Source organism: Dermacentor variabilis, chromosome 4 (assembly GCF_050947875.1).
Source record: "Dermacentor variabilis isolate Ectoservices chromosome 4, ASM5094787v1, whole genome shotgun sequence".
NCBI lineage: Eukaryota > Metazoa > Arthropoda > Arachnida > Ixodida > Ixodidae > Dermacentor > Dermacentor variabilis.
The window spans coordinates 227956742-227982184 of NC_134571.1; the positions used below are offsets into that span (position 1 = coordinate 227956742).

The 25443-nt window shown below is 49.6% G+C and overlaps 1 protein-coding gene across 12 annotated transcripts in view; it reads right to left on the reverse strand.

Moving 5' to 3' along the window:
- Positions 1-25443, reverse strand: part of LOC142580151 (uncharacterized) — a 750235-nt gene that overhangs the window by 616211 nt on the left and 108581 nt on the right. For all 12 annotated transcript variants that reach the window (XR_012827590.1, XM_075690998.1, XM_075691004.1 and 9 more), the window contains one exon: positions 23880-24134. Coding sequence is in view for 11 of the 12 variants with exons in the window: in XM_075690998.1 (XP_075547113.1) it covers positions 23880-24134 (255 nt within the window). In the remaining variant the exon portion in view is untranslated. The remainder of the gene's footprint in view (positions 1-23879; positions 24135-25443) is intronic.

The window sequence follows — 25443 nt, forward strand, 5'->3', positions numbered from 1 at the left end:
CGGCGACTGTAATTGCTCCAGCACTAAGGACTGTGCCACAAGTGTGGTACGCTTGGCGGCGTTACCAGAAATCTTTAGATGGCATTCTACAAACTAAAATGACCATTGTGGCGCTGGTTGCTTTTTACTTTCGGAGCCCTTCACCCACGGAGAACAAAGAGCAACGAAAGCACTAGGAAAACGAAGCACCTACAAGAACTCACCGATGGCTCTATAGACGAGCAACGAGAGGCTAGTGCTTCAGTTTTCGTCGAAGGAGAAAGCATGGAGAGGTAGCCACAATGGCCACTGTTTATATAGGCTGGCCAGCTATGGTGCCACAGGACCTCGGGAGCAGCAGATACCCATAGCCACTCAGGCTGAGTACGCTTCAGTGTTCTTTTCTCATGGTCACGGAAGGAGACATTTAGGAGGTGAAACTCCCGTCAGCGCGAGCGAGCGCAGGCGACCAGATAAGGTCACAATTGTATGCGCCGACGGGGCCATATGCAGTGGCGGCGCCATGCGGCGTGTAAAAGCCGCAGCGAAAAAATAAAAAAAAAAAAGCAGCACCCAGGCAGGTGGCTCCGCCGCGCTCTCCGGCCACTTCCTCCGTTCCCTCAATAGAAGTCAGGAACGCACGGCCGAACGGGAGCAACACGCTCGACCAGTTGCCGGGGCAACCGAAACGGCGGTAATTTCTTTCCAGGCCGCCAGCATGATAGTGGGCTTGTGACCTTTTCTGGTCGCTGCAAACAGCGGAATTTCCACTCCTAAATCTTTTTTGCTCCGTGCTCATGGTGCATGCACATGAGCTGTCTTCTTCACTGGCTCAGGAGGCAATAGCCGCGCCGCTACATCGCAATACCCTCCTCCCCCTGGGAGCCGCTTAGGCTGCCTGAATCGAGTGGGTTGTTTCTACAACAGGAGACAAAAGTATAGCAAATTGAAGCTGCCTAACGTAAACTTAAACCTTGCTCAGTTCAACTGGTAGTGATATGGAACTGCAGGGCAGCACTCCAGGTACTCCAGCGAGGATTTCAACAGGACATATGCCTGAAGCAGCATTTATGCAGCATCAAACACCTATGTAGCTTAGTAGTTTACCTGGACTTTCACTGGCTTCTATCACACATCAGCGTGTCCGGAAATGTAGAAGCAGGCAGCCTGAGCACCAAGCACTAGCATACAGACTGACGGTAAGAGTACCACCGTTATATAAACATCCAAGGAGACAACAATCGTGAACCACTTTCACTCCTAGGGGTCCCCCGCCATATCAATCCAGTGTGACAAAGGGACTTAGCCAATTGAAAGCCTGCTTATTACACCGCGTTTTCACCCAGTCAGCAAGAACACCAGCGTGGTGACACAAAATAGGACTGTCACATTCACCAACGTGTTCGTTCTGCCCCGCTATGGTGATATAAAACATTACTCGCTAGAATTCCCAGAATTTGTGGAAGAGCGCAAGACTCTACTTGTCTATCTGAAACATAAAGTGTGTCTGTGCGCTACCATGCAGGAATTTATCTTGCTGCAAGGACACAGGATTTTTAGGCGAGAGGTGCCAAATGGAATAAAAACAGCACAAAGCACAGGATCAAAGCAATAGAAGAAAGGGGGTTAACCGAAGGGCCCGACTTTTATTAATCATATCATGAGAAGCCATCAGACAGACACCAAGGAGAACATAGGGGAAATTACTTGTACTTACTAACTGAATTAAAGAAATGATAAATTAATGGCAATGAAAGTGAATGAAAAGACAACTTACCACAGGTGGGAAACGATCTCATGTCTTCGCATTACACGTGCAATGCTTTAACCAATTGAGCTACCACGGCGTGGTTTCCTCTACTTTCTTGTGTATTTATGTGTTACTACTGGAACTAACCTTGGGAGTGTTAGCCAGCGCCACCACTCACAGACCTTGGCGGCGAACGTGGAACATCCTTTCTGCTGCAGGCGTCATGAGAATATGATCTTCTTGGGTGAAGGCAACCGGTCAATAAACCCACACATGCTACCTGAAGGCACCAATGTTGCCGGATTCGAGACCCTCATGTTATAAACGAGAAGAAAGGGGGTTAACTGAGGGGCCTGATTTTATTAGTCTTGACATCAGAAGCCACAAACACTGACACCAAGGACAACATAGGGGAAATTACTTTTACTAACTAATTGAATTAAAGAAATGATAAATTAATGGTAATGAAAGTGGATGAAAAAATAACTTGCCGCAGGTGGGGAACGATACCATGAGTAAATTCTGCACTTTTTGGAATTACGTTAGGAACCTTTACATTTCAATCTAATCCATTGAAAGGTCGACCGAAGTCAAAACTTGTTTTTGGTTGGAATCGACACCATTTTTGCTGCACTTGTGTTACAGTTACGGTGCTGAAGTACCTTGTGGTCTTTGGTGGTCAACTTGACTCACTAACACGATACTGTTAAGGAGCCTGTGTCGCAGAAAATCTCGCATTGGCATCGGCGTCCCGTGTCCGACGTCGGACATCGTTTCGGCAAAAAAAATTTTGAACCATGCGTACCCAGGCCTTCCATGTGACGCAAGGAAGTGACTGAACTAATTGAATTTTTCAAGCTAAAATACGTGGAAAATTGCAAGCTATGACTTGCACACAACCTACAGGCATGATAGCTCTCGGATTGTAATTTGAATATATGCATGAGAAAACATAATTCTGTCACACGAAAACTCAAACAAACCCCTCTTCGAGCGTTTCCACAATGCATAGACTGAAGATGTTGCCTGTCATTTGCACACACCAACGTGTAATTATCTCGAAGTCCGGGAGTGGCGCACCCACTTCCTTGAAACACTTCGAGATGGTGCTTGCCTGTGCCGCATCGCAGCCCATGCAAGAGTCTTTACCAGAAAAGGTGGTTTTGGTATCCCCAACTGTGCTGCATAGGCCATCTTTGATCAAGTCAATTTTCTTTAAAAAAAAAAGGTATATACCGTAAGCAGACATCGTGAGCTACGGTTATTGCTTGAAAATATTCCTAGGGCATGCTGGAAATAGGCATTTCCGAAGGTAAATGATGTGTGTTCACTGTCCCCCAAGCTCCACCAAGACAGACACTACCACTAAAGAGGTTGCTATTGCAGTCATGTAGGGGTCAGGTGTGTGCGTGCTGACTGTTCCAAGTTCAAATTATCCGGCGAAAGTCAATTTTAGGATCAAAATAACAACAGTTAGGGCCCATAAAAATGGATAGGTACTGACCGGGACCTTCGACAGGGATCAAATTAACCGAAGGATCGAATTAACCGAAGCCAAATTAATTAACAAAGTCTACTGTATCTCTCAAAAATGATAGCCTGAGAATACAACCCCTAAATTTGTGCAACACAGCCTATACTGCCGGTGTTGCACAGTCAAGCCTGCACTTCGTGCCACAGCCTGCATTGCAACGGCCTCAACCATCGTAAAACATCAAGCATACTGAAGGACAACACCGAGCAAAAGCCTGCAGACTAATTTTCTACATCCTTGGTTTATAAACAAAATGCATTAAACCTGCATTCTTTGTTTGAAAATATCTGAATAACAGTATCTTGAAACTACACCGATTTTTGGGATGAAATTGTTTCATTCTCTACAAGAAAACAAAACTGTTTCTTGTTTTGATTTTTCAACATGTGGCACTTGTGCATGGGCATCGACAGGAAATTTTCCAGGGGGATGGGACAATGTAACAGAGAACCAATAGAGTTTCCTACCCTACAGGGAACTCTGGCACTGCGATCGTTCAGCCAAAATGGAGATGAATTTGCCTGATGCACACCGCTTTGGCTTGAGTTGCCAAGCTTTACGGACTGAGACATTCTGGCAGCTTTGTTTATTATGCTTCATCTGCTTTCAATAGTCTAAATTTCAAAGCAATTTATAATTTTCTAAATGCAGAAGACTCGGTGAACATGCATAATCGCTACTAAATGCAGCGGTTCAGCCTGTTGAAGAGGCCAAATCGCAGCAAGTGCCTCAAGGCATTGGCTTGCCAGCAAAAAATTCTTAGTGGTGTTCTACGCTGTTTGTCGATGCATGAGCCCATGGCAAAATGGCTTCGATATCGGGCTTATGTGCAAGGGGGTCCTGCTTTCGAATCCTGCCATTGGACAATTTTAATAATGTTTATTTAATTATTTTTGACACAGTACTTTGTCAAAAATGAGGAATTTACAGTCCCGAAGCCACTTGAAGCCAGAAGGGTGAGGTTTGGGCAAATCTATGCACGACCATCATTCCCATGCTGGCTGCACCGCCTCGCTTACAGCTCCTGTAGATGCTGCCACCCTCGACCAATTGTTGTACGAAACTCTATGACAGAACCGCCCCCATAGCGATACTTGCCCTAACAAGTAAGCAGCCACCCTCGTAAGTGTTTCAATTGCTATTATGACCACCAACAAAGCTTAGTTAAATACCAGAGTCACATGCCCACTTTCTATGGTGATTGTGCCCTGTTCGGATCAAGTGCTGCTACACAGTCACTTTAAATTGCGAGCTTGCTCGATCCGTATCCAGACAATCACAATCCATGCATCACGATCGAGCATCTTGACTGCAATCGTAAGATGACGACCATTTAGTTACAGACGATCAGGTGATGATAGTAGCCTTAGCCACAATTGCAGAGAATGAGCTGCAACGGGAGTGTTCACCTAGCAGCACTAGTTCTAGGTTGCAGCGGTAGGATTAAACAGGTCGGCGCTATATTGAAACGGGGAAGCAAGCACTCCTCGCCGTCTTCTTCTCATTCACTATGCACCATGCCACTGCCCAGTGCCTTCAGTACAATTATCACTCCCCACCGAAAGAGTAGCCATCCTGGCGACCTAAGGACAGGAAAACACAGGGGGGTCATGACACTGCTTGAGCCGGGAGACGTGGACAATTTCCTGGCTGCGACGACGTTGGTCGGAAGGCGCTTCCATTGGCTCGATGAGGTAGTTGACCGCGGATGTTTGCTTCAGTACCCGATAAGGACCGTGGTACTTGGAGAGCAGCTTGGAGGAAAGGCCTGGAGGAGTAGAGGGCACCCACAACCAGACCAGCGAGCCAGGAGCAAAGCACGTAGCCGTAGTGGAGGAATCGTGGCGATGCTTTTGGCGCCACTGGTCCCGGGATGTGAACGAATGAGCGAGCTGGCGACATTCTTCAGCGTAAGCAGCCGCTCTAGAAACAGTTGTGCACTCCGACGCATCTGGTCGGTAAGGCAGAATCATGTCCATAGTGCATGAAGGTTCGTGTCCGTAAAGGAGAAAGAAAGGGGAGAACTCAGTGGTACTTTCCATGGCGGTATAGTAAGCGTAGGTGATGAAAGGTAGAATGCGATCCCAATTCAAGTGGTCAGGGGAAACATACATGGCCAACACGTCGCCAATGGTGCGGTTGAAATGCTCTGTCATCCCATTACTTTGAGGATGATATTGATACAAGGCAGAAACATTTAAAAAACGTGCGCAAGTTCGTGCGGCCCCCTCAAGACGACAACGGCTTATTGGAGGAAAAGACAACGAAATAATGGCACGTGTTTTCGCCGCACGCACTCGCATCGCAGGTGGCCGTTGTCAGCGTCTACAAGAAGACGAGGTGAAGCGACGCTCGAGAGAGACGAAGAAGGCCTTCCTGATCTCCCGTTTAGAATGCGGCAGTGGTTTTTATTTACCCCCAGGGCACAAGTTCACCCACAATAAATAGTTGCATCTGGATTCCCTTAACTGTCTGCTACAATTTTGGTGGAGGTGTGGGGTAATTATTTCCAGCCCAATTCGAGTTGGAGAAAGCAGCCCAGAACCACACCATCTCAGACCCAACAAGCTTACGCCTGTCCACCAGCGCACAAGCTGTCGCCTACGTGGTGAGCCGCCAGAGTTTCCCCTTTTGCTGGAGCAGACTATAATAGCAGCAGCAGACAATACTGAAATGACATCCCAGACAGCCTCAACCCGCATCGTTGTTGATCAGCCGCGAACGCCCGAGCCTTTTCACGGCGACACCTTTGAAGACGCCGAGGACTGGTTGGAAGGCTTCGAGCACGTTGCTGACTACAATGGATGGGACGAAAACCGGAAGCTCCGCAACGTTTACTTCGCGTTGCAAGACTGTGCGCGAACGTGGTTTGAAAACCACAAAGCTGTCCTCCAGTCGTGGGATGACTTCCGACGGGAGCTGTTGGCCACGTATCCGAGCTGAAACGCTTTGCAAGCAAGAAACCAGCGAAACAACGAAAGCGTGGCAATGTATCTCTAAGATATGTCCTGCTTATTCCGCGGGGCCGACCCGAGCATGAGCGAGGACAAGAAGCTTCAGCGCCTGATGCGCGGTGTGAAGCAGGAGGTTTTTGCTGGTTTGGTTCGCAGCCCTCCACGCACCATCGCCGAATTCCGCTCCGAGGCGACAACTATGGAAAGGACTCTTCAACAGCGTGCGAGACTCTACAACCGCGATATGAACGTCGTCTCTAGCGATGCGATGTCGGCAATGTTCGGGGACAGCGTCGAGGTCTCACGAGAGCTCGTATGATCTGTGGTTCGAGAAGAGCTCATGAGGCAACAGCTGAACAACGGCCCCACAGCGGTCTCTTCGTTAGCAGAAGTGGTTCGCGAAGAAGTGAGACAAGCAGTCCGCGAACAGCACCCGCCAGCACAGCCGCAAGCGTCGTCACCGGTACGGCCGACGGTATCGTACGCCGAGGTACTCAGAGGATCTCCAGGACGTACTTTCGTCGCAGCAACTGGGCATGTACCCAAACCTCGGTTCTTGCCGTCTCCGCCAGAGACGAGATTCCGGAAGGCTGACATATATAAAGCACACTCTTGATAGAATCCCGCTGTGCTACCACTGCGGCGAAGCTGGTCTCTACAGGATGTGCGAATACCGTAGAGCGGGACTTCTGGGGTTTTCCGTAAGCGCTCCTTGCCCAAGAAACGGTGAACGCCCTTTCGAGATCCAGGAGTATTTGTCAATGCGCCAAAGCCCGCAGACTTCACACCAACACCAACCTCAATCAACAGTGCCGCTGAGGTATTGATCACCGAGCCCGCGTCCATCCTCAAGCTCCCCAAGGCGACGCCCCCAAAGCCCACATCGGGAAAACTAATACCGGCGACCTGTTGAGGCGAGGCCGCTGTCGACGCAAGAACGGAGCCTCCAGTGCTGATTCTGAAATATAATGATGGACGCGAGAGCAGTTGCGAAAAGAGTGATGTAGCTTACAATTTATGTGTGTTTATAGACGGCTGTGAAATTACTGCTTTAGTAGACACAGGCGCAGACCATTCCGTTATGAGCAAAGTACTTGCCAGAAGACTGAAAAAAGTGCTGACTCCTTGGAGAGGACCGCAAATTCGAACCGCCGGTGGACACCTTATCAACCCGGTGGGCAGGTGCACTTCTAGAATCGGAATACGCGGCTTTACATACGTCGCCAGTTTCATTGTCCTATCAGAATGCTCAAGGGATTTAATTATTGGAATGGACTTTTTGCAGGCGAACGGTGCAGTTATCAACTTGCAGGAATCCTGTGTGTCGTTCTCAACGAAGCACGCCATCATGACATTCGAGTGTGAAGAACAAGTCGATGCGCTTCAGATTATAGACGACGACGTCACGATACCTCCAAGATCCAACATAGCTGTCGCCATAAGAAGCACCGTATTCAGCGACTGTGAAGGAATAGGAGACAGTAACACTGGGCTCTTACTCGAAAAAGGGATCTGTATGGCAAGGAGTCTTTGTTCGGCTGCGTGACGGGTGTTCAAATGTCTTCCTGACTAATTTTAGAAATGAAGTCCAGCATGTTGTGAAGGGAACCGTCATTGCTCGCCTTAACGATTATGAACAGATTATGGATTTGAGCTCTTTCGATGCTGCACTACTGGAGTCTGACAACGTAGACTCCATACTCGCATCTGTCAACATCGAAGCAGCACTATCACCGAGCCAGAAGCAGCAAATAGAGAGCCTTGTACGAGAATTCGCCTCGTGTTTCTCAACGACATCGAAAGTCCAGAGAACATCCATCGCCAAACACCGTATCATTGTCGACGAAGCTGTGAGGCCTATTTTCCAGCATCCCTACCGAGTGTCACCGAAGGAGAGAGAGATCATCAGCAAACAAGTCGAAGAAATGCTTAGAGACGACGTAATTCAACCATTGAACAGCCCGTGGGCTTCGCCTGTGGTGCTGGTAAAGAAAAAGGATCAGACCTTGCGCTTCTGCGTTGATTATCGGAAGCTAAACGTCGTCAAAAACGAGATGTCTATCCACTTCCGAGGATCGATGACACCCTCGATAGACTACGGGATGCGAAATTCTTTTCCTCTCTCGACCTCAAAAGCGCATACTGGCAAATAGAAGCGGACGAACGGGATCGTGAGAAGAAAGCATTCGTGACACCAGAGGACTATACGAATTCAAGGTACTTCCATTCGGCCTCTGCTCCGCACCTGCCCCCTTTCAGCGGATGATGGACACTGTGCTCTCCGGGTTAAAGTGGCAGTCCTGTCTGGTTTATCTTGACGATGTCGTGATTTTTTCTACCACCTTTGCTCAGCATGTGGAACGACTAAGGACTGTGCTCAAAGCTATTAGTTCAGCAGGGCTGACTATAAAGCCACAAAAATGTCGCCTTGGCTTCCATGAGCTCCTTTTCCTCGACCATGTGATTAGCTCCGAAGGCATCCGTCCTGACCCTAAGACCGCAGCAGTAGAAAAGTTTCCTAGACCAACCGACAAAAAGGCCTTTAGGCGATTCCTAGGACTTGGTGCCTATTACAGGCGTTTTGTCAAAAATTTTTCGAAGATTGCCAAGCCGTTAATGCGATTAACGAAAGAAGATATGCCTTTCCTATGGCACAGTGAACAAGAAGATGCATTCAATGAGCTGCGACGGTGACTTCAAAACCACCCGGTCCTTGCGCACTTTGATGAGGAAGTGGAAACAGACATCCACACAGACGCCAGCAATTTAGGACTCGGTGCCGTCCTCGTTCAATGGCAAAACGGAGAGGAAAGAGTGATTGCATACGCCAGCGGCACTCTTTCGAGGGCTGAAACCAACTATTCAGCCACCGAAAAAGAATGGCTCGCAGTAATATGGGCCATAGGAAAATTCCAACCATACATATATGGTAAACCGTTCCGAGCAATCAGCAACCATCACTCATTGTGCTGGCTTGCAAACCTGAAAGATCCTTCTGGACGACTTGCTAGATGGAGTCTGAGGCTGCAGGAAAAAGACATAACGGTCGTGTACAAGTCAGGTCGCAAGCAGAGTGACGCTGATTGTTTATCACGTGCTCCGATAGAATCTGCTCCTGTGAAAGATGGACACGAATTTCTGTTTCTTGGAGCCGTGACCACATCTCAGATGGCCAAACACCAGCAGTCTGACGCCGAGTTGCTTCTACTCATCAGGCACCTCGAGGGACACCCTGTCCATGTTCCGCGAGTTATCTGCCGGGGATTGTCATCGTATGTGATGAAAAAGGGCGTCCTGTACAAAAGAAATTTTGAGCACAGTACAGAGAAATTTCTATTCGTCGTTCCTTCAGCTTTGCGATCGGAAACCTTAGAAGCCTGTCACGATGACCAATCAGCCGGACACCTCGGAATGAACCGAATGTTTGCCCGAATTCATGCTAAGTACCATATTTACACGATTGTAAGTCGACCCCTTTTTTAAAATTTGAAAGTCTGAAGTTGGGGGGTCGACTTACAATCGAAACCAAAACATGGCCCAGCCAAAAAAAGCCATACCAACGAGAGCTACAACGTAGTTACAATTTTATGTTTACTCTACAGCCCTACCCGTATCTTTTCGATATTCCGCGTGTTTGAACACTTTTCGGAAGGGTTTTTTAACATTTTCGAGAGTCTTACAGTGCATGCAACACTCATGGGGGAGTGTCGATAGTTGATGGAAGCGCCGCTGTTCTCATTTGCGGCGGCACCCTCAGAACGGCGGTGCTTGCGGGGAGTATCGGTAGTTCATGGAAGAGCAGACACCGCTCGCGAGTTTCTCTTTTTCTGTTTAAAGGCATTGGTATTGGTTTGACGCGTTCCACTTGACTGCCGGCTACGTGCTACTTCTATGCTTCCCCAGTCGTCATGAGTGCTCCAGGCCCACTAATCGTTCGGCACTCGTTCACAGCAGCGTTGAAGAGGGCTGCCATCCTTTACGCCGAAGAAATCACTGCGCAGCGGGCCGCAATTTCGATGTTTCTAAACGGGTGGTGCGAGAGTGGCGACTGCAGCGAAGCGAAATTTTCACCTGTGTGGCGGCAAGTGAGAAATTTCCCACGTGCCGAAGTATGGACGCTTTCCGGAGCTGTAGGCTAAGCTTGCGGCGTACGTCGCTGAAATGCGTGATCGGTCCCTGCCAGTGAAGTGCGACGTGGTCATGAAATAAGCCCGGACCTCCGCCTTAATTTTAAGGTTCTGCTCCGCCGTGAGTACAATTAACGAGTGGCTGGCGGCAGAAGACTGCGAAATTACGCCAACCAGACCTGTCAAAAGAGCCTCCCTGACGGCTGCGTGTGGTTGGGTGCATTTGGCGTGGGCTGCTGTTCTGCAAGATGTCCTGGTGCGGTCGTTTGCCAAATTTGAAATTTCGCTGGACCACGACGCGCTGTGGGACCGCAGCAACGATGACGATGGCAGCACTAGTGAATTCGGGTAGTCAAATGAACATGTCAGCTACTAATAAATTTTCGTTATCAAATGCGCCCTCAGGTTTTTTTTTTTTTTTTTCGGTCAAGCGATATGGGGGGGTCGACTTACATTCGAACCGACTTACAATCGTGTAAATACGGTATTACTGGCCAAAGCTATTGAATTCAGTACAGCATTATGTACGAACATGTTGGGATTGCCAAAGACGCAAAACCCCTCCATTAAAACCCACAGGCCTCCTTCAACCAATAGAACCCCCAGGAGCCCCGTTCAAACAAGTAGGAATAGACTTGCTTGGTCCCTTTCTGACATCGTCAACAGTGAAACGATGGATTGTAGTAGCGACCGATTACCTAACCCGATATGCCGAGACATCCTCTCTAATCAGTGCAACGGCCGTTGAAGTGGCTGAATTCTTTGTCACCAAGATAGTATTACGACACGGTGCCCCTGCAATTATTATCACGGACCGAGGAACTTAGTTCACAGCCGATTTGACGCAATCCATCATGAAATTGACTCATACCAGCCACAGGAAAACAACTGCTTATCACCCTCAAACAAATGGGTTAACCGAGCAATTGAACAGGACACTGACCGATATGTTGTCAATTTACGTAGACTTAGAGCACCGTACATGGGACAAGATCCTACCCTATGCGACATTCGTCTACAATACCGCATTGCAAGAGACCACTCAAGTAACGCCATTCCAACTTGTTTTTGGTCGAACAGTTACGCCACCCTTGGATGCAATGCTGCCTGTCGGCGACAGTACAGAACAGAACCCTGACCTCAGTGACTTTACACAGAGGGCCGAAGAAGCACGTCAGCTGGCGCGACATCGCATTCAACAAAGGCAGCGCATCGACACGGACCGTTACAACCTGCGGCGAAGGGAAGTCGAGTATGCACCAGGCGACAGAGTAAGGGTGTGGACCCCCGTGCGGACGCGCGGCCTGTCCAAAAAGCTTTTGCGCCGTTATTTCGGCCCTTACCGAGTACTTCGCCGCATCAGTCCCCTGAACTACAAAGTTACGCCAGAAGGACAAGTGAGCTCATCACGATGCTTGCGTCTCACAGAAACTGTACATGTGGTCAGACTGAAGCCATATTATGACAGGCAGTGAATATTCGACTAAACATCTTTTCTGTGCCATATACCACTTTAGTATGGACAATTTGTGAACAATTTCGTCGCTTTACGCATCGGGACGATGCGTTTTGGAGGGGGGATAATGATACAAGGCAGAAACATTTAAACAACGCGCGCTGGTCCATGAGCCCCCCTCAAGACGACAACGGCATATTGGAGGAAAAGACGACGAAATAATGGCACGTGTTTTCGCCACACGCACTCGCATCGCATGTGGCCGTTGTTGGCGTCTACAAGAAGAAGACAAGGTGAAGCGACGCTCGAGAGAGACGAAGAAGGCCTTCCTGATCTCCCGTTTAGAACGCGGCAGTGATATTTATTTACCCCCCAGGGCACAAGTTCGCCCACAATAAATAGCTGTATCTGGATTCCCTTAACTGTCCGTTACAATATGCTGTGGTAGTGCGGTGAATGATGCGACATTCCTTTACAAATGCTGCAATGACGTCTGAGATAAAAACGCGACCGCGGTCGCTCAGTAGTTCTCGAGGTGCTCCATAGCGTAAAATCAGGTTTTGAAGGATAAAACTCGCGACGTCTTTTGCTGTGGCAGATGCTAGGGCTGAAGTTTCGGCGTACCGCGTGAGATGGGCGATAGCAACAATAACCCAGCGGTTGCTGCTTGGAGTGTTGGGAAGCGGACCGCATAGGTCAATGCCGACGCGGTAGAACGTGCGCGTGGGGCATGGTAAAGGTTGCAAGAGGTCGGTGGCATGTTGAGGTGGCGTCTTGCGTAGTTGGCATATGAGGCAGGACCGGACGTACTGGCGAACAAAGCGGTACATACCACGCCAGTAGTACCGAAGCTGGAAGCGGGAGTATGTCTTTAATACACCAGCGTGGCCGCATTGGGGGTCGTCGTGGAACGTGGCGCAGATGTCGGGGCACAGGTGTCGGCGTATAACAAGCAACCACTTGCGACCGCTCAAATTGTAGTTGCGGCGGTACAGCAGGTTATCCCGAATGGTGAAGTGCGTGACTTGACGATGGAGCGTCCGAGAAATCGGCACTGGCGACTGGCTAGACAGGAAGTCAATAAGCGAAGAGATCTATGGGTCTTTGCGCTGCTCTGATGGCATGTCGGAAATGTTGAGGGTGAAGGCTCCATAGGTGGAAATAGACGAGTGGACAGGACCGGAGGGCAGGGGTGACTGGGATAGAGCGTCTGCGTCTGAATCTTTTCGGCCAGAGCGATAAACAACGCGGATGTTGTACTCTTGTAGGCGCAATGCCCAACGTGCGAGTCGACCAGTTGGATCTTTTAATGAAGATAACCAGCATAGGGCATGATGGTCGGTCACAATGTCAAATGGACACCCGTACACATAACGACGAAATTTTCCGATTGCCCAAATGATGGCCAGACATTCCTTCTCAGTAACCAAGTAGTTCGCCTCGGCTTTGGTAAGGGTGTGGCTGGCATGCGCGACGGCACAATGGTGTTTGTTGGCCATTGTCGATATGGTGAACAACTGCGAACGCCCGGCCCAAGGATGGTTGGCCAGTGTCAAATGAAGCACGAAAACGCTGGAGGAGCTTTATGATTTCGGTGTGCTGTGCAGGTGTGAGTTCTGCGTCGACGGCACGAGCGAAAACGTCTACAGGGGCATTGGTCGCGGCAGGAGGAGTGACGGCGCTAATCGGAAGTGATGCCGTATCACCAAACATGGTGGCAGGGAGAATGCAATCGAAAGCTTCAGAGGTACCCAAGCATTCGCCACGAAGTAGGGATGATGGGCAGGCGGACGAATTGCACACATAAAGGGCAGCAGAACCGTTGCAAAAAGTGACGACAGCAAATGGAAGCAGAAAGTTCCGGCGGCGCGCACAAGTGGCCGACGGCGTAAACAGAACAGATGAGTTCGCAGCAGAGCTACACAACACAGGAACCAGAGCGGCGAAGAAAAGTGCGATATCAATGTCAGAGGCGGCAACAACTTTAGGCGAATAATGGTCGTCAGGGCCAAAACACGGCACTGATAACGTAAGTTCCCAACGAGTGCAGTCGATAAGAGCTTGATTGACAGATAGGAAATTCCATCAAAGAATAACATCGTGCGAGGAACGTGGTAGGACGACAAATTCAATAACATGCATAACGCTTTGAATGACAACCTGGGCTGTGCACGATGCTGAAGGCTGAATGCGATGCGAGGTTGCCGTACACAGAGAAAGAGAGATAAGGGGAATGGTCACTTTGTTCAAATTGCGGCAGAGCTTCTCACTAATACCGTATTTACACGATTGTAAGTCGACTCAAATATAAGTCGACCCTCCCATATCGCTTGACCGAAAAAAAAAAAAAAAACGAGGGCGCATTCGATAACGAAAATTTATTAGTAGCTGACATGGTCACTGGACTGCTCGTCTTCACTAGTGCTGCCATGGTCATCGTTGCTGCGGTCCCACAGCGCGTCGTGGTCCAGCGAAATTTCAAATTTGGCAAACGACCGCACCAGGACATCTTGCAGAACAGCAGCCCACGCCAAATGCACCAAACCACACGCAGCCGTCAGGGAGGCTCTTTTGACAGGTCCGGTTGGCGTAATTTCGCAGTCTTCTGCCGCCAGCCACTCGTTGTACTCACGGCGGAGCAGAACCTTAAAATTAAGGCGGATGTCCGGGCTTATTTTATGACCACGTCGCACTTCACTGGCAGGGACCGATCATGCATTTCAGCGACGTACGCCGCAAGCTTAGCCTACAGCTCCGGAAAGCGTCCATACTTCGGCACGTGGGAAATTTCTCACTTGCCGCCACAGGGTGAAAATTTCGCTTCGCTGCAGTCGCCACTCTCGCACCACCCGGTTAGAAACATCGAAATTGCGGCCCGCTGCGCAGTGATTTGTTTCTTCGGCGTAAAGGATGGCAGCCCTCTTGAACGCTGCTGTGAACGAGTGCCGAACGATTAGTGGGCCTGCAGCACTCATGACGACTGGGGAAGCATAGAAGTACCACGTAGCCGGAAGTCAAGTGGAGCGCGTCAAAAAGTTGGTCAAACCAATACTAATGCCTTTAAACAGAGAAAGAAAAACCCGCGAGCGGTGTCTGCTCTTCCATAAACTACCGATACTCCCCGCAAGCACCGCCGTTCTGAGGGTGCCGCCGCAAATTGGAACAGCGGCGCTTCCATCAACTATCGACACCCCCCATGAGTGTTGCATGCACTGTAAGACTCTCAAAAATGTTGAAAAATCCTTCCGAAAAGCGAACAAACACACGGGATAGCGAAAAGATACGGGTAGAGCCATAGAGCAAACATAAAATTGTAACTAGGTTGTAGCTCTCGTTGGTATCGCTTTTTTTGGCGGGTCCATGTTTTGGTTTCGATTGTAAGTCGACCCCCCAACTTCAGACTTTCAAATTTTAAAAAAGGGGTCGACTTACAATCGTGTAAATACGGTAATAGAAACGCCGGCTCTGGTGTCGATAAGTGCGTGTATGGTGACGCCGTCTACGGACAGTTCAATTTCGTTCGCCGGTGCAGAATGAGGCTTTGAAATGTTCGACGTAAACGCAGTTCTTGCCTCCGGAACTGCGACTGTTAGTTTTCCTCTCGGGCTGGGCTGGGTCGGCGAACCATCGGGGAAATGGACTGGCGACATGGGGAAGGCGATCGGCGTGAATCGAAGGGGAGGTGACTGTAAGACGAGTCCGGAGGAAGGTTAGGTTGGTCCTGACGCGGAAGTCAAGCAGGCCTGTAACTTGAGGCGCCCCCACTGTCAAGTAAACGGGGGCTGCGACGGCGGCAGAACCGTGCCACGTGGCCCGGAAAATGGCAGGAATAACATATTGGACGGTTATCAGGTGTTCGCCACGGGTTGACGACAGGGGCTCCAGCGGCCGAGTAAGGGACGGCAATCGAACGCGAAGGTGGCGGCGGCATATGGAAGGTGCCAGTGGCCCGGTAGGCATCAGGAGCCGGAGGAGCGCAAGGCCGGGCGACAATGTCAGCGTACGTTAGCGGTGCAGCTGCAGGCTGCGGAGGAGGGGCAGATGGCAGCGCCGCGGTAACTTGCCTCTGAATGACGTGACGAAGTGAAGGAGCCAGGGCAGTCGACAGCTCGGGTGCGCTATTCGCCAGAGAGAGTTGGTGCGTGACTTCCTGATGGATGAACTGCTTTACCTCCGGCATTAAAATAGTGTAGTTTCTAAAAGCGCCCTTTAAATTGTGGACAAACAGCGCTAGTTACGACCGCGCGCCGCGCAAAAACGAAAAGCCGCACCTATGCCATCTTGGTCTTGTTTGAAAGCTCGCGCGTCTGGCTTCCCTTCCTCTCTCGGCCAGCCACCATGTGCCAGCCGCAGTAAAATAAAACAAGCGCAAAGTTTTCTTCAACGCGCGTTCTTATTGGTCGGAAAAAGCACGTGACCCGAATGGCACCATCTGATAGGCTTACGCCGGTTGCCCTGGCATGAGCACTGCACATGCCGCCATTTTGAGCGAGTCCTCGGTACTGCACGGAACTATGCCAGGGGGACCGAAGAAGCACCATTCGGTGTATATGTTCGGCCGGAGACGAAGGAAAACGAAGAAGAAAGTAGGGGAATCGTCTTCTTTTCCGTCTGAAGCCAGCGACCGACGAGGAGCAAGTGCCGACGAGCAGCCGCATGATAGCCGCGGAGAAGCAAACAATGCATCGCTGGACGACGCATCGCTGGACGACGCATCGCTGAACCGTGCACCCATCACTTCTGCGGATCGTCAGCCGCCCGATTGTCGTGGAGAAGCAGAAAATGCTTCGCTGGACGATGCTTCGCTGGACAGTGCAGCCAACACGCCTGCGGACGCCAGACTCGCCGACCGACGCACGGACGGGCAACCGCCCTGCCGCGGAGAACCAAACAATGCCTCGCTGGAAGTTGCATCGGTGGACAGCGCACCCGACGCGTCTGAAGTGTCCGCCCGAGTGAGAATTGACTCTAAAACTGTCACCGACAGCGACGTAAGGGAGGCAAGCGCTCGTGAAAAGGCTACGCTCGAGCGGCTTGCGTCGACGGCAGCAACGACGCGAAAGATGGAGCCATTCACGGACCTCGACGGCGCGGCAGCGTCGGTAACAGACGAACGTAAGGCAGCGTTTACTGCCGTCAACATGCGTTCGATAAACTCCCTCCTTGGCTTTTTGCGCTGCCAGACTTGTCAAGGACGCGCGGAGATGGTGACAGGAGATCGCGAGTACGGCCTCGCAGTGAAACTGATGCTGATCTGCGAGAGGTGCGGTGAGGTAGCGACTGAGTGGAGTTCGCGACGGGTACAGGGTGAAAAGAAATGCAACCCGTTTGAAATTAATATCCTTGCCGGGTGTGCGATGCTCGCAACAGGTAACGGCCAGACAGCCATGAATGACATTTTCGCAGCGATGGGCCTGTCTGGCCGAGGTCTCCACAACAAGACGTTTCAGCAGCATTTGAAAAAAACTCTGAACCCCGGTGCGACGCGTGCAGCTGAGGCTGTTATGGTGCAGTGCGCAGAAAAAGCGGTTGCACTTTACGAAAACTTGTGTTTTGGACACAAAGGCAACATTGCTGTGTGCTTTGATGGCACCTGGATGACGCGGGGCCATTCTTCGCATATAGGAGTAGGCGCAGTGGCGGAGCTATTTACCCGCTACATCCTGGACTACGTCGTGCTTTCAAACTTTTGTTTGGGCTGTGAAATTGGACCCACACCTGACTCTGAAGAGTATGCTGGGTGGAGGAAATCCCATCAGTGCCAGAAGAACACAGATTGTAAATCTGGCCAAATGGAAGTTGAGGCTGGATTAATCTTGTTCCAGCGTTCTTTAGAACGCAACAAAGTAAAGTACACAACCATGCTGTGCGACGGAGACAGCCGCACTTTTAATGCTATCAAGGATGCAAAGGTGTACGGCTTTGTAGATGTTCAGAAAGAAGACTGCATCAATCATGTACAAAAACGTATGGGTGCAGCGCTTCGAAACCTGCTCCAGAAGCACAAAAGTGAAGGCATGCGGGGACTTGGTGGCAAGGGGAGGCTCACAGCAGACCTCATCAACAGGCTGAGTGCCTATTATGGTCGAGCACTCAAGTCTCATTGTGGTGATTTTGACGCCATGCAGAGACCGGTAATGGCAACGTACCACCATGTCACGTCAACTGACAGCTGCTCTAACCACAGCCTGTGCCCAAGTGGCAAGGATTCTTGGTGCCATCATAATGCGGCAACAGCAAAAGGTGAGCCACAACCAAGGCACAAGTATAACTTGCCAGCGGACGTGGCAAAGGCCCTTTTGCCTGTGTATGAGCGCTTGGCAGATGTAAAGCTGCTGAATAGGTGCAAGCGAGGGAGAACCCAAAACTCCAATGAATCGTTCCACTCAGTCATCTGGAGTATGATTTCCAAAGAGCAGCATTTCTCCCTTTTTGCTGTGGAGGCAGCCGTTGCAGAAGCAGTGCTACGCTTCAATACTGGAAATGAATATGCAGCAACAGCCATTCTTCAAGAAATGAATATGAATGTGACAGACTCCGGCTCAAAAAGAGCCAAAGAAAAAAAATTACCGACGATTACGTTACTTCCTAATGCGAAATTTGAGCGCAGCAAATAAGCTGTTTCACCTTTTGGATAGATTGAGGCAAAGAAATCGAGCAACACATGTATGCGCTATCACATAATTTTTTTTTTTATTTTTCACACGTATTCCTTTAACAAAGACTCCACTAACAGTTCTTGACAGTCATGAAGGAAGCTTTGTGGTCGGAGAAATAGACTGATATATGTTCGACTTGGTACACCAATGCTTGATTCTCAAAGACGAGATCTATACAAGTGCCTCGCGAGGTTGTCACAGCCGTGGGGGAAGCAGAGGCTAAGCGCCGCCGCCGAGAAGACCCTGCCGTTCGCGCCGCCGAAGCGGAGGCTCATCGCCGCCGTCGAGAGCAACCAGCAGTAAGCGAGGCTGAAGCAGAAGCTCATCGCCGCCGCCGAGAAGACCCTGCAGTTCGCGCCGCCGAAGCGGAGGCTCATCGCCGCCGTCGAGAGCAACCAGCAGTAAGCGGAAGAGGAGGGGGGCGGCGTGTACACCCAGCGGCAAACGATGGGGGCAGAAGCGCGCGCAGCAAGCGGACAACACGATAAAGGGAGGAGGGAAGAGATAGCAGCGACTCACTGATGCCGCTGACGGCGATAGTGAGTCAACCCCAGCTATCCGCCACACAAGAACAGGGGGGGGGGGGACCCTTTCCTCCTCTTTCTGCATGGCGGCGACGGTGTTCTATGCAGTCACGTTATCTTGACTCTCTAGCGGCGTCAGCGGCGTCCAGCGGTATCAGTCGGTCGCTGCTAGCGCTGGGGGGATGAAAGGGGGGCGGAGCTGGTTACGAGGCCGACGACGACGCCGACGACGACGCGAAACCCAGGAACGGACGCCAAAGAGCTGCGCTCTAAAAGACTTGCGTCGCACCACTGCTTCCAGGAAAAAACGGGCATTGTCACTAGGCCTCCAGACGATGGCAAAAAAGAAGCACCAATCTGGGATGCACCCAGATTATTCCCCAGGTGCATTTTCGTAATTTGAGGTGCTTTCGTTCTCATAAAGGTGCTTGAAACCGTTTTTCTTCATTTTCTCAAAACTACAATTTTGACACACTAGCAGTTTTGGAGTGAACATATTTCTGTTTGTATTTGTGCTAGCACGGTAATATTTTTTTCCCTGAAAACAGAAACTCTTACTCTCTGTAGTAAGGCTAATTTCACTGTGCATATTGGTCAGTAACATTTTTTTTAAAGTTACTTTGTATAAAGCAGGTGAGGGAACTTTTACTGCAATGGGTTTGGCAACCCCTAGCTTTAGACCTAATTGGCCTAGGAGACTCATTCTTGTTTTACTACATTCCTTAGATGTTAAACATTAATTTGGTATGCTAAATTTTATCACTGCATCAATTGTTTGGGAAATTATCAAACTCCAAATGAAAAACATAATATTGTAAATATTTTGAAAACTGTTTGTTGTATGGAAAAAATAAATGCAGATTTAGAATCAGTGCATAAAACTTAATGAAACATGAAAGTTTCATTGCAATCAATCCACAAATAAAAAAAAATTTTCAAAGAGGGGTGTGCCCCCTTAAAGCAGAGATGTCGGCAGCGTCGCGGCCGAAATCCAACGGAGATAGGTCCGCAGTGTCCTGCTGAGCAGCGCGTGTTGATGCACGCTGCTTGCGCAGCTCGTCGTACTGCTGACAAAGGTGTATGACCTCGGCAATTGTCCGGGGACTCTTCGCGACGGGCATCTGGAAGGCATGGTCGTCGATGCCTTTTATGACGTGTTTGATCTTGTCAGCTTCATCCATAGATGAGTCGACGCGCTTGCAGAGCGAGAGAACGTGAAGGTTTGTGAGCGAGGAACGTGAAGAACTGGTGAAGGTCTCGTCCTGGCGTTGAGCTCGACCACGCAAGCGCTGCTCAGTGCAAAGCCGGCGAACTGCGGGACGGCCGAACACCTCAGCCAAAGTTGTCGTGAATGCCGACCAGGTGGTAAAATCGGCTTCATGCCACCAATCGGCTTCACGCCGCCAACCATAGGTTGGCCATGTCAGTCAAGTAAAATATGACATTTGTGAGCTTGGCGCGGTCGTCCCACTTATTATAGGCGCTTACACGGTCATATTTGGTGAGCCAGTCTTCCACGTCGTGGTCGTCTGTGCCGCTAAATATAGCCGGATCGCGCTGGTGGATGACGCCAGAGCAGACGATGGCCGGGGGCACGGGAGCAGCAGCCTGGGACGGTCCCGGTTCATCCATTGCAACAGCTGGTGGTAGCGTTAGACTGTGGAGTTCCAGGATGTCGAAGAGAAACCCAGCAGCTACACCAAATGCAATGGGGGAGTTCGCCTAGCAGCACTAGTTCTAGGTTGCAGCGGTAGGCTTAAACAGGTCGATGCTATATCGAAACGGGGAAGCAAGCACTCCTCGTCGTCTTCTTCTCATTCACTATGCACCATGCCCACTGCCCAGTGCCTTCAGTACAGAGCAATGGTACAAACAAAGGGACGTGCCATAAGGCAGGCATTGGAGTAGCTTTTTTTTTTTTTTGGCAAAAGACAAATTCTTTAGCATGTACCAGAAAGTGAATAGGGAAGACATGGGGCTTCACACATGTGATAAGGAACACATAAAAAAGGTTTGTTGATTGGTGCCACAATGTGGTGCATGAGATGGCATGGTTGATGCTACATCAGCCAGACTGGCCGTTATGTAAATGACCACCTCAGAGATCATACCAATTTTATGAGGCAGTGCATTGGCAGCCACCTAGCTGCACATAGCTCCTGTTGTGGTTGGCGTTCATTATTTAACCAATACAAAATACTAAGGTGCTATGGTGACCAGTGTGCACGTCAGATATACCGTATTTACTCGAGTCTAGGCCGACGCCGATTCTAAGCCGACCCCCTAAAGTCCGAAGCCAACAAAAAATATATATATATATTACCTCGAATGTAGGCCGAACAAAAAAAGCAAAAGGACAGTGTTCACAAAATGCAAACAGCATTTATTGAAACTGAACGTGCAGAGCTCTTCAACGTCATCGTCGCTGTGTTCCTTGTCACTGTCACCTTAAAACAGTGCACTATCTTTGGTACCGTCAAGCGCATTAGATAAGCTGCACTTTTTAAAGGCGTGCATGATCAAAGTACTTGGGATGTCGTCCCACACTGCAGCTACCCAGCCCGCAAGCTGCGATAGCGATGCACGTTTGATGCGACCCGTTGCTGTTAGCATGTGGTCTTCGTCAGTCAACCAGTCCGTGTAATATTTCTGCAGACGATCCTTGAAAGGTTTGTTGATGCAGACATCAAGTTGCTGCAAGTGGCTGCAACTGGCCTGTCATGCCGCCCGGCATGACAGCGAGGTCCGTGTTCGCTTGGGCGAGCACAGCCTTCACGTTGTCGATCAAGTGCCCACGGTAAGAGTCGACGACAAGGAGCGAGTTCTTTGTCAAAAGGGCTCCTGGACACCGTCGCCACACAATCTTAACCCACTCTTCCACCATCGCACCCGTCATCCACTCGTTCTCATTTGCCCGCACAATGACATTTCTTGGGAAAGTTTCTCGAGCAGGCAGTGTCTTCCTTTTAAATATCATATAAGGGGGGGAGTTTATATCCAGCAGCTGTGCAGCACAGCATCACACTTGTGCACTGCTTCTCGTAGCCCGCAGAGCGCACTTTCACCTCCTTGGCACCCTTTTCATTCCAGGTGTACGCCACTGGCATATCAAAATCGGTCGACCTTGCTGATTTGTGCAAGGTTGTAGCCTGCCGCTTCTCTCTTTCACAGCACGTAGTGCTGAAAAGCTATCAGCTTTTCTTCGAGATCACTTGGCAGCTTCTGGGTGATTGAAGTGCGACGTCGGAGGCTGAAGCCGATGCGCTTCATGAATTTCTGAAGCCAGCTCCGGCTGGCTTTGAAATCCTTTGGCGTTAGGCCTCACCCCCTCGAAAGTTCCCTAGCTTTCGCTTGGAGCACTTCTGTTGTCACTGGAAGGGCAGCTGCTCTCTGCGTCCGAACAAAGTCGGCCAAAACTGTCTCCACTTCATGGTGACGGCCTTTCTTTTGTCCGCTAAATGCCATCCTCGCTGCGGCACACGCAAAAAGCTCCTGTCGTTGTTCCCTCCAACGACGGACGTTTTTCTCGTCGACGCCGAAGTCCCGCCCAGCTTGAAGGTTCGACGATGCCACTGCGGCTATCACAACTTTTCGCTTGGAAGTGGCCCTGTAGTGGCATCTCCTGCTTGGTGCCATTGTGATAACAGCACGCCACACACCAATATGGCCGACACAACACAAGTCAAAATGGCGACCTCGCTTGTGTACGGTTGGCCACATGGCACGGCTAGTACCGGCTGCATACTGACCTTTCTAGACGGCGCTAGCTATGCACCATATTTATTTAGTAAGAGGCGATTGGAGGATTGGTGGAAGTATGGAAACGACAAAAGACGAAGACGTACAAAAGCACAGTTTGCAATAGGGGATCAGAAAATTTGGGCGTGGTAGTTCATAGTGTTTTTTTCTTTTTTCATTGTTTGACCTAGGTAGGACATTAGGCAGTATAATAGCAACGGCCTGGTGGTGCAACCCACCGCCCCGTTCCAAAGGGGACGCTCATAACATCCATCCATCCATCCATTTAGCAGTTTCAATGAAAAACTGGCACGTTTCTTTAAATCCTCGAATCTAAGCCGATCCTAGAGTTTGGAATATGATTATTTCAAAAAAACTACCGGCCTAGATTCGAAGAAATACGGTACAAGGCCTTTAGCATTGACAAAAAAAAGACTATATGTGCGCGAGTGTGCCTTCGATGCCTCTCCTCACCAATGAACTCGTGCATCTGGCACTTGGATGATGGCAACCATTTAGTTGTGCTGTTTTTATATTCTTCATCATGGCTATCTTCCTGACAATGTATTCCTACTTTTGCACGTTCTGCTCTCCCTTCTGCCTATTCAAGCTCCTGTACGTATTGCAGTGTGCGCAAATAAAACATCGGTTGAAAGTCAGCGCTTCAGCTGTCTCAGTCATGTCTGGCATGTACCAACTGACCCAAGTTAGTACGTTATTACTCGCAATTACAAATGATAGAGCAAAAAAAGAAAAAAAAACAGGTACAATACAATTTTACCAGCTTAGTAGACAAATTCAATAAGTGCTTTGGACACGATAACACCAACTGGTGCACTTGACAACATCCAAACTTGATCCAAATCAATGAACTGTGCAGCAGTGATCATTTTTGATCAAACAATTTGATCCAGATTTGTTTTATAATACAATTTTATCAGCTTATTAGACAAATTTGATAAGTGCTTTGGACAGGCTAACAACAACTGGTGCACTTGACCACCCCCAAACTGGACCCGGATTGTTGGACCGTGCAGCAGCGATCATTTTCGATAAAGAAATTCAATCCAGATCCGGCCTGATCACAATTAAAGTGACCATGTAAAAATGGCATAAGTAATAAAACAAAAGTGACAATGCCAGTGGGTGGACCCTCACCCGCAGAGTGGGTGCCTTGAGAGCTCGCTCCACCTGGAGGTAGCGGCCGTCGGAGGCCGTCGCACTGTGCACAGCCACCACCGCCTGGTCCTCGTCCTCCTCTTCGACCTGTGGCCCCCCTGTGGCCACAGTGACGGTTGCCGAAGCACCTGTGGTCGCAGCATTCACGGCCAGGTCACCTAAGGTCTGCAGCACCCGCGGGTTGCGCAGCAGGGCATTCGTACTCTCCGCACCCGAAGCATTCTTCACTATCACCTGTACAGGCAATACTCACAATTCAGTTGGTGCCAAACCATTCAAAGGGCACAAATACACTCAGACAAAACAGAACAGACTACGTCAAAGTGTTATACTCCTGCGACGGCTGTGTATGACGTGGCCACGCGGGCCCCGTCTTGAAAATGATCTGTGGCAAGTACAGAGTCTTGCAGCGTTGAGGGCTGATGGCTTCATGTGCGCTGTGTTTTCGCCACTTAGTCTGCATTGAGGCGAGAGGCAGCATGAAGGACAATTCACTCGCTGCTGCTGCTGCCGCTCTTCCTAAAGCCAGTATTTTGACAGCACATGTCAGCGATCATAGAGTGTCAAGTGTTCATGTTTGCCTGTGTGTGGGTAACACTGTTCTTGTTAATTTAGTAAGCATATGTTTACAAGTTTATAAGGCCTATAACACTACTATCCTTGCTTCGCGAAACTGATATTCTTTATCAAAATTTTTCAACCTGCAATAAGAATGTAGTAATTCACTGGAAACATGCTGGAAACAGTGATATGTAAGCACAATGGCAATTATATGCCAATTATATGGCAGCATTCGTGGGAAACAGACGACAAGTGTGGCCCTAGCTGTAAGAAAGTTATATTTTGTTTATCAAGCGTATGTTCCTGCGGTTCATGTTTTCTCAAGTGTTATTAAACTATTTCTACAATAATAGCTACATGCATTCGTAGCTTCCTGACCAACTGGTTTGGTCATATACAAGTCTTTTAGCCAAGCCAAGGTAAGTGTCACGATGTGTCAGTAGTGCTATATTAAGGTCTATTTGATTCATACAAGTTACTTGTACTTTCTGTTTCCTTGATTGCACGTATGCAGAGCAAGGTGCCGCAGCTGTGCATTGCACACCTTGCACTGCACAGCTGTCAGCACCAGCACCTGCACCATTGCATTTCACACAACGATCACCAGAGGGAACTCTGGTGCTGTGAGCCCCAGCAGACAACTCCAGCCAACTGGAGCGGGCTGGAGGCCCGATGGGCTGCTTGTGCAACTTTTTCATCGCAATACAGTTCCAGGCTGGCTGGTAACCCGGATGGCTCAGTTGCCCTTCAGCCTGACCGAGGACTTGGGCCAGGCTGCTACAGATTCAACCAGACTGAAGAAATTCTTCCAAGGCGAGAACATCTAGCCCTTCCTCAAACCCCCCACAACTGCACAAGCACAACTTTTTTAAGTGGATCACCAAGAAAACTGAAAAAACCCAGCAATCCACTGCGCTTTACCAGTGGGCACCAACACGATGGGATGCTTAAGCAACTTTTGCTTTGTACTACAAGTAAACAA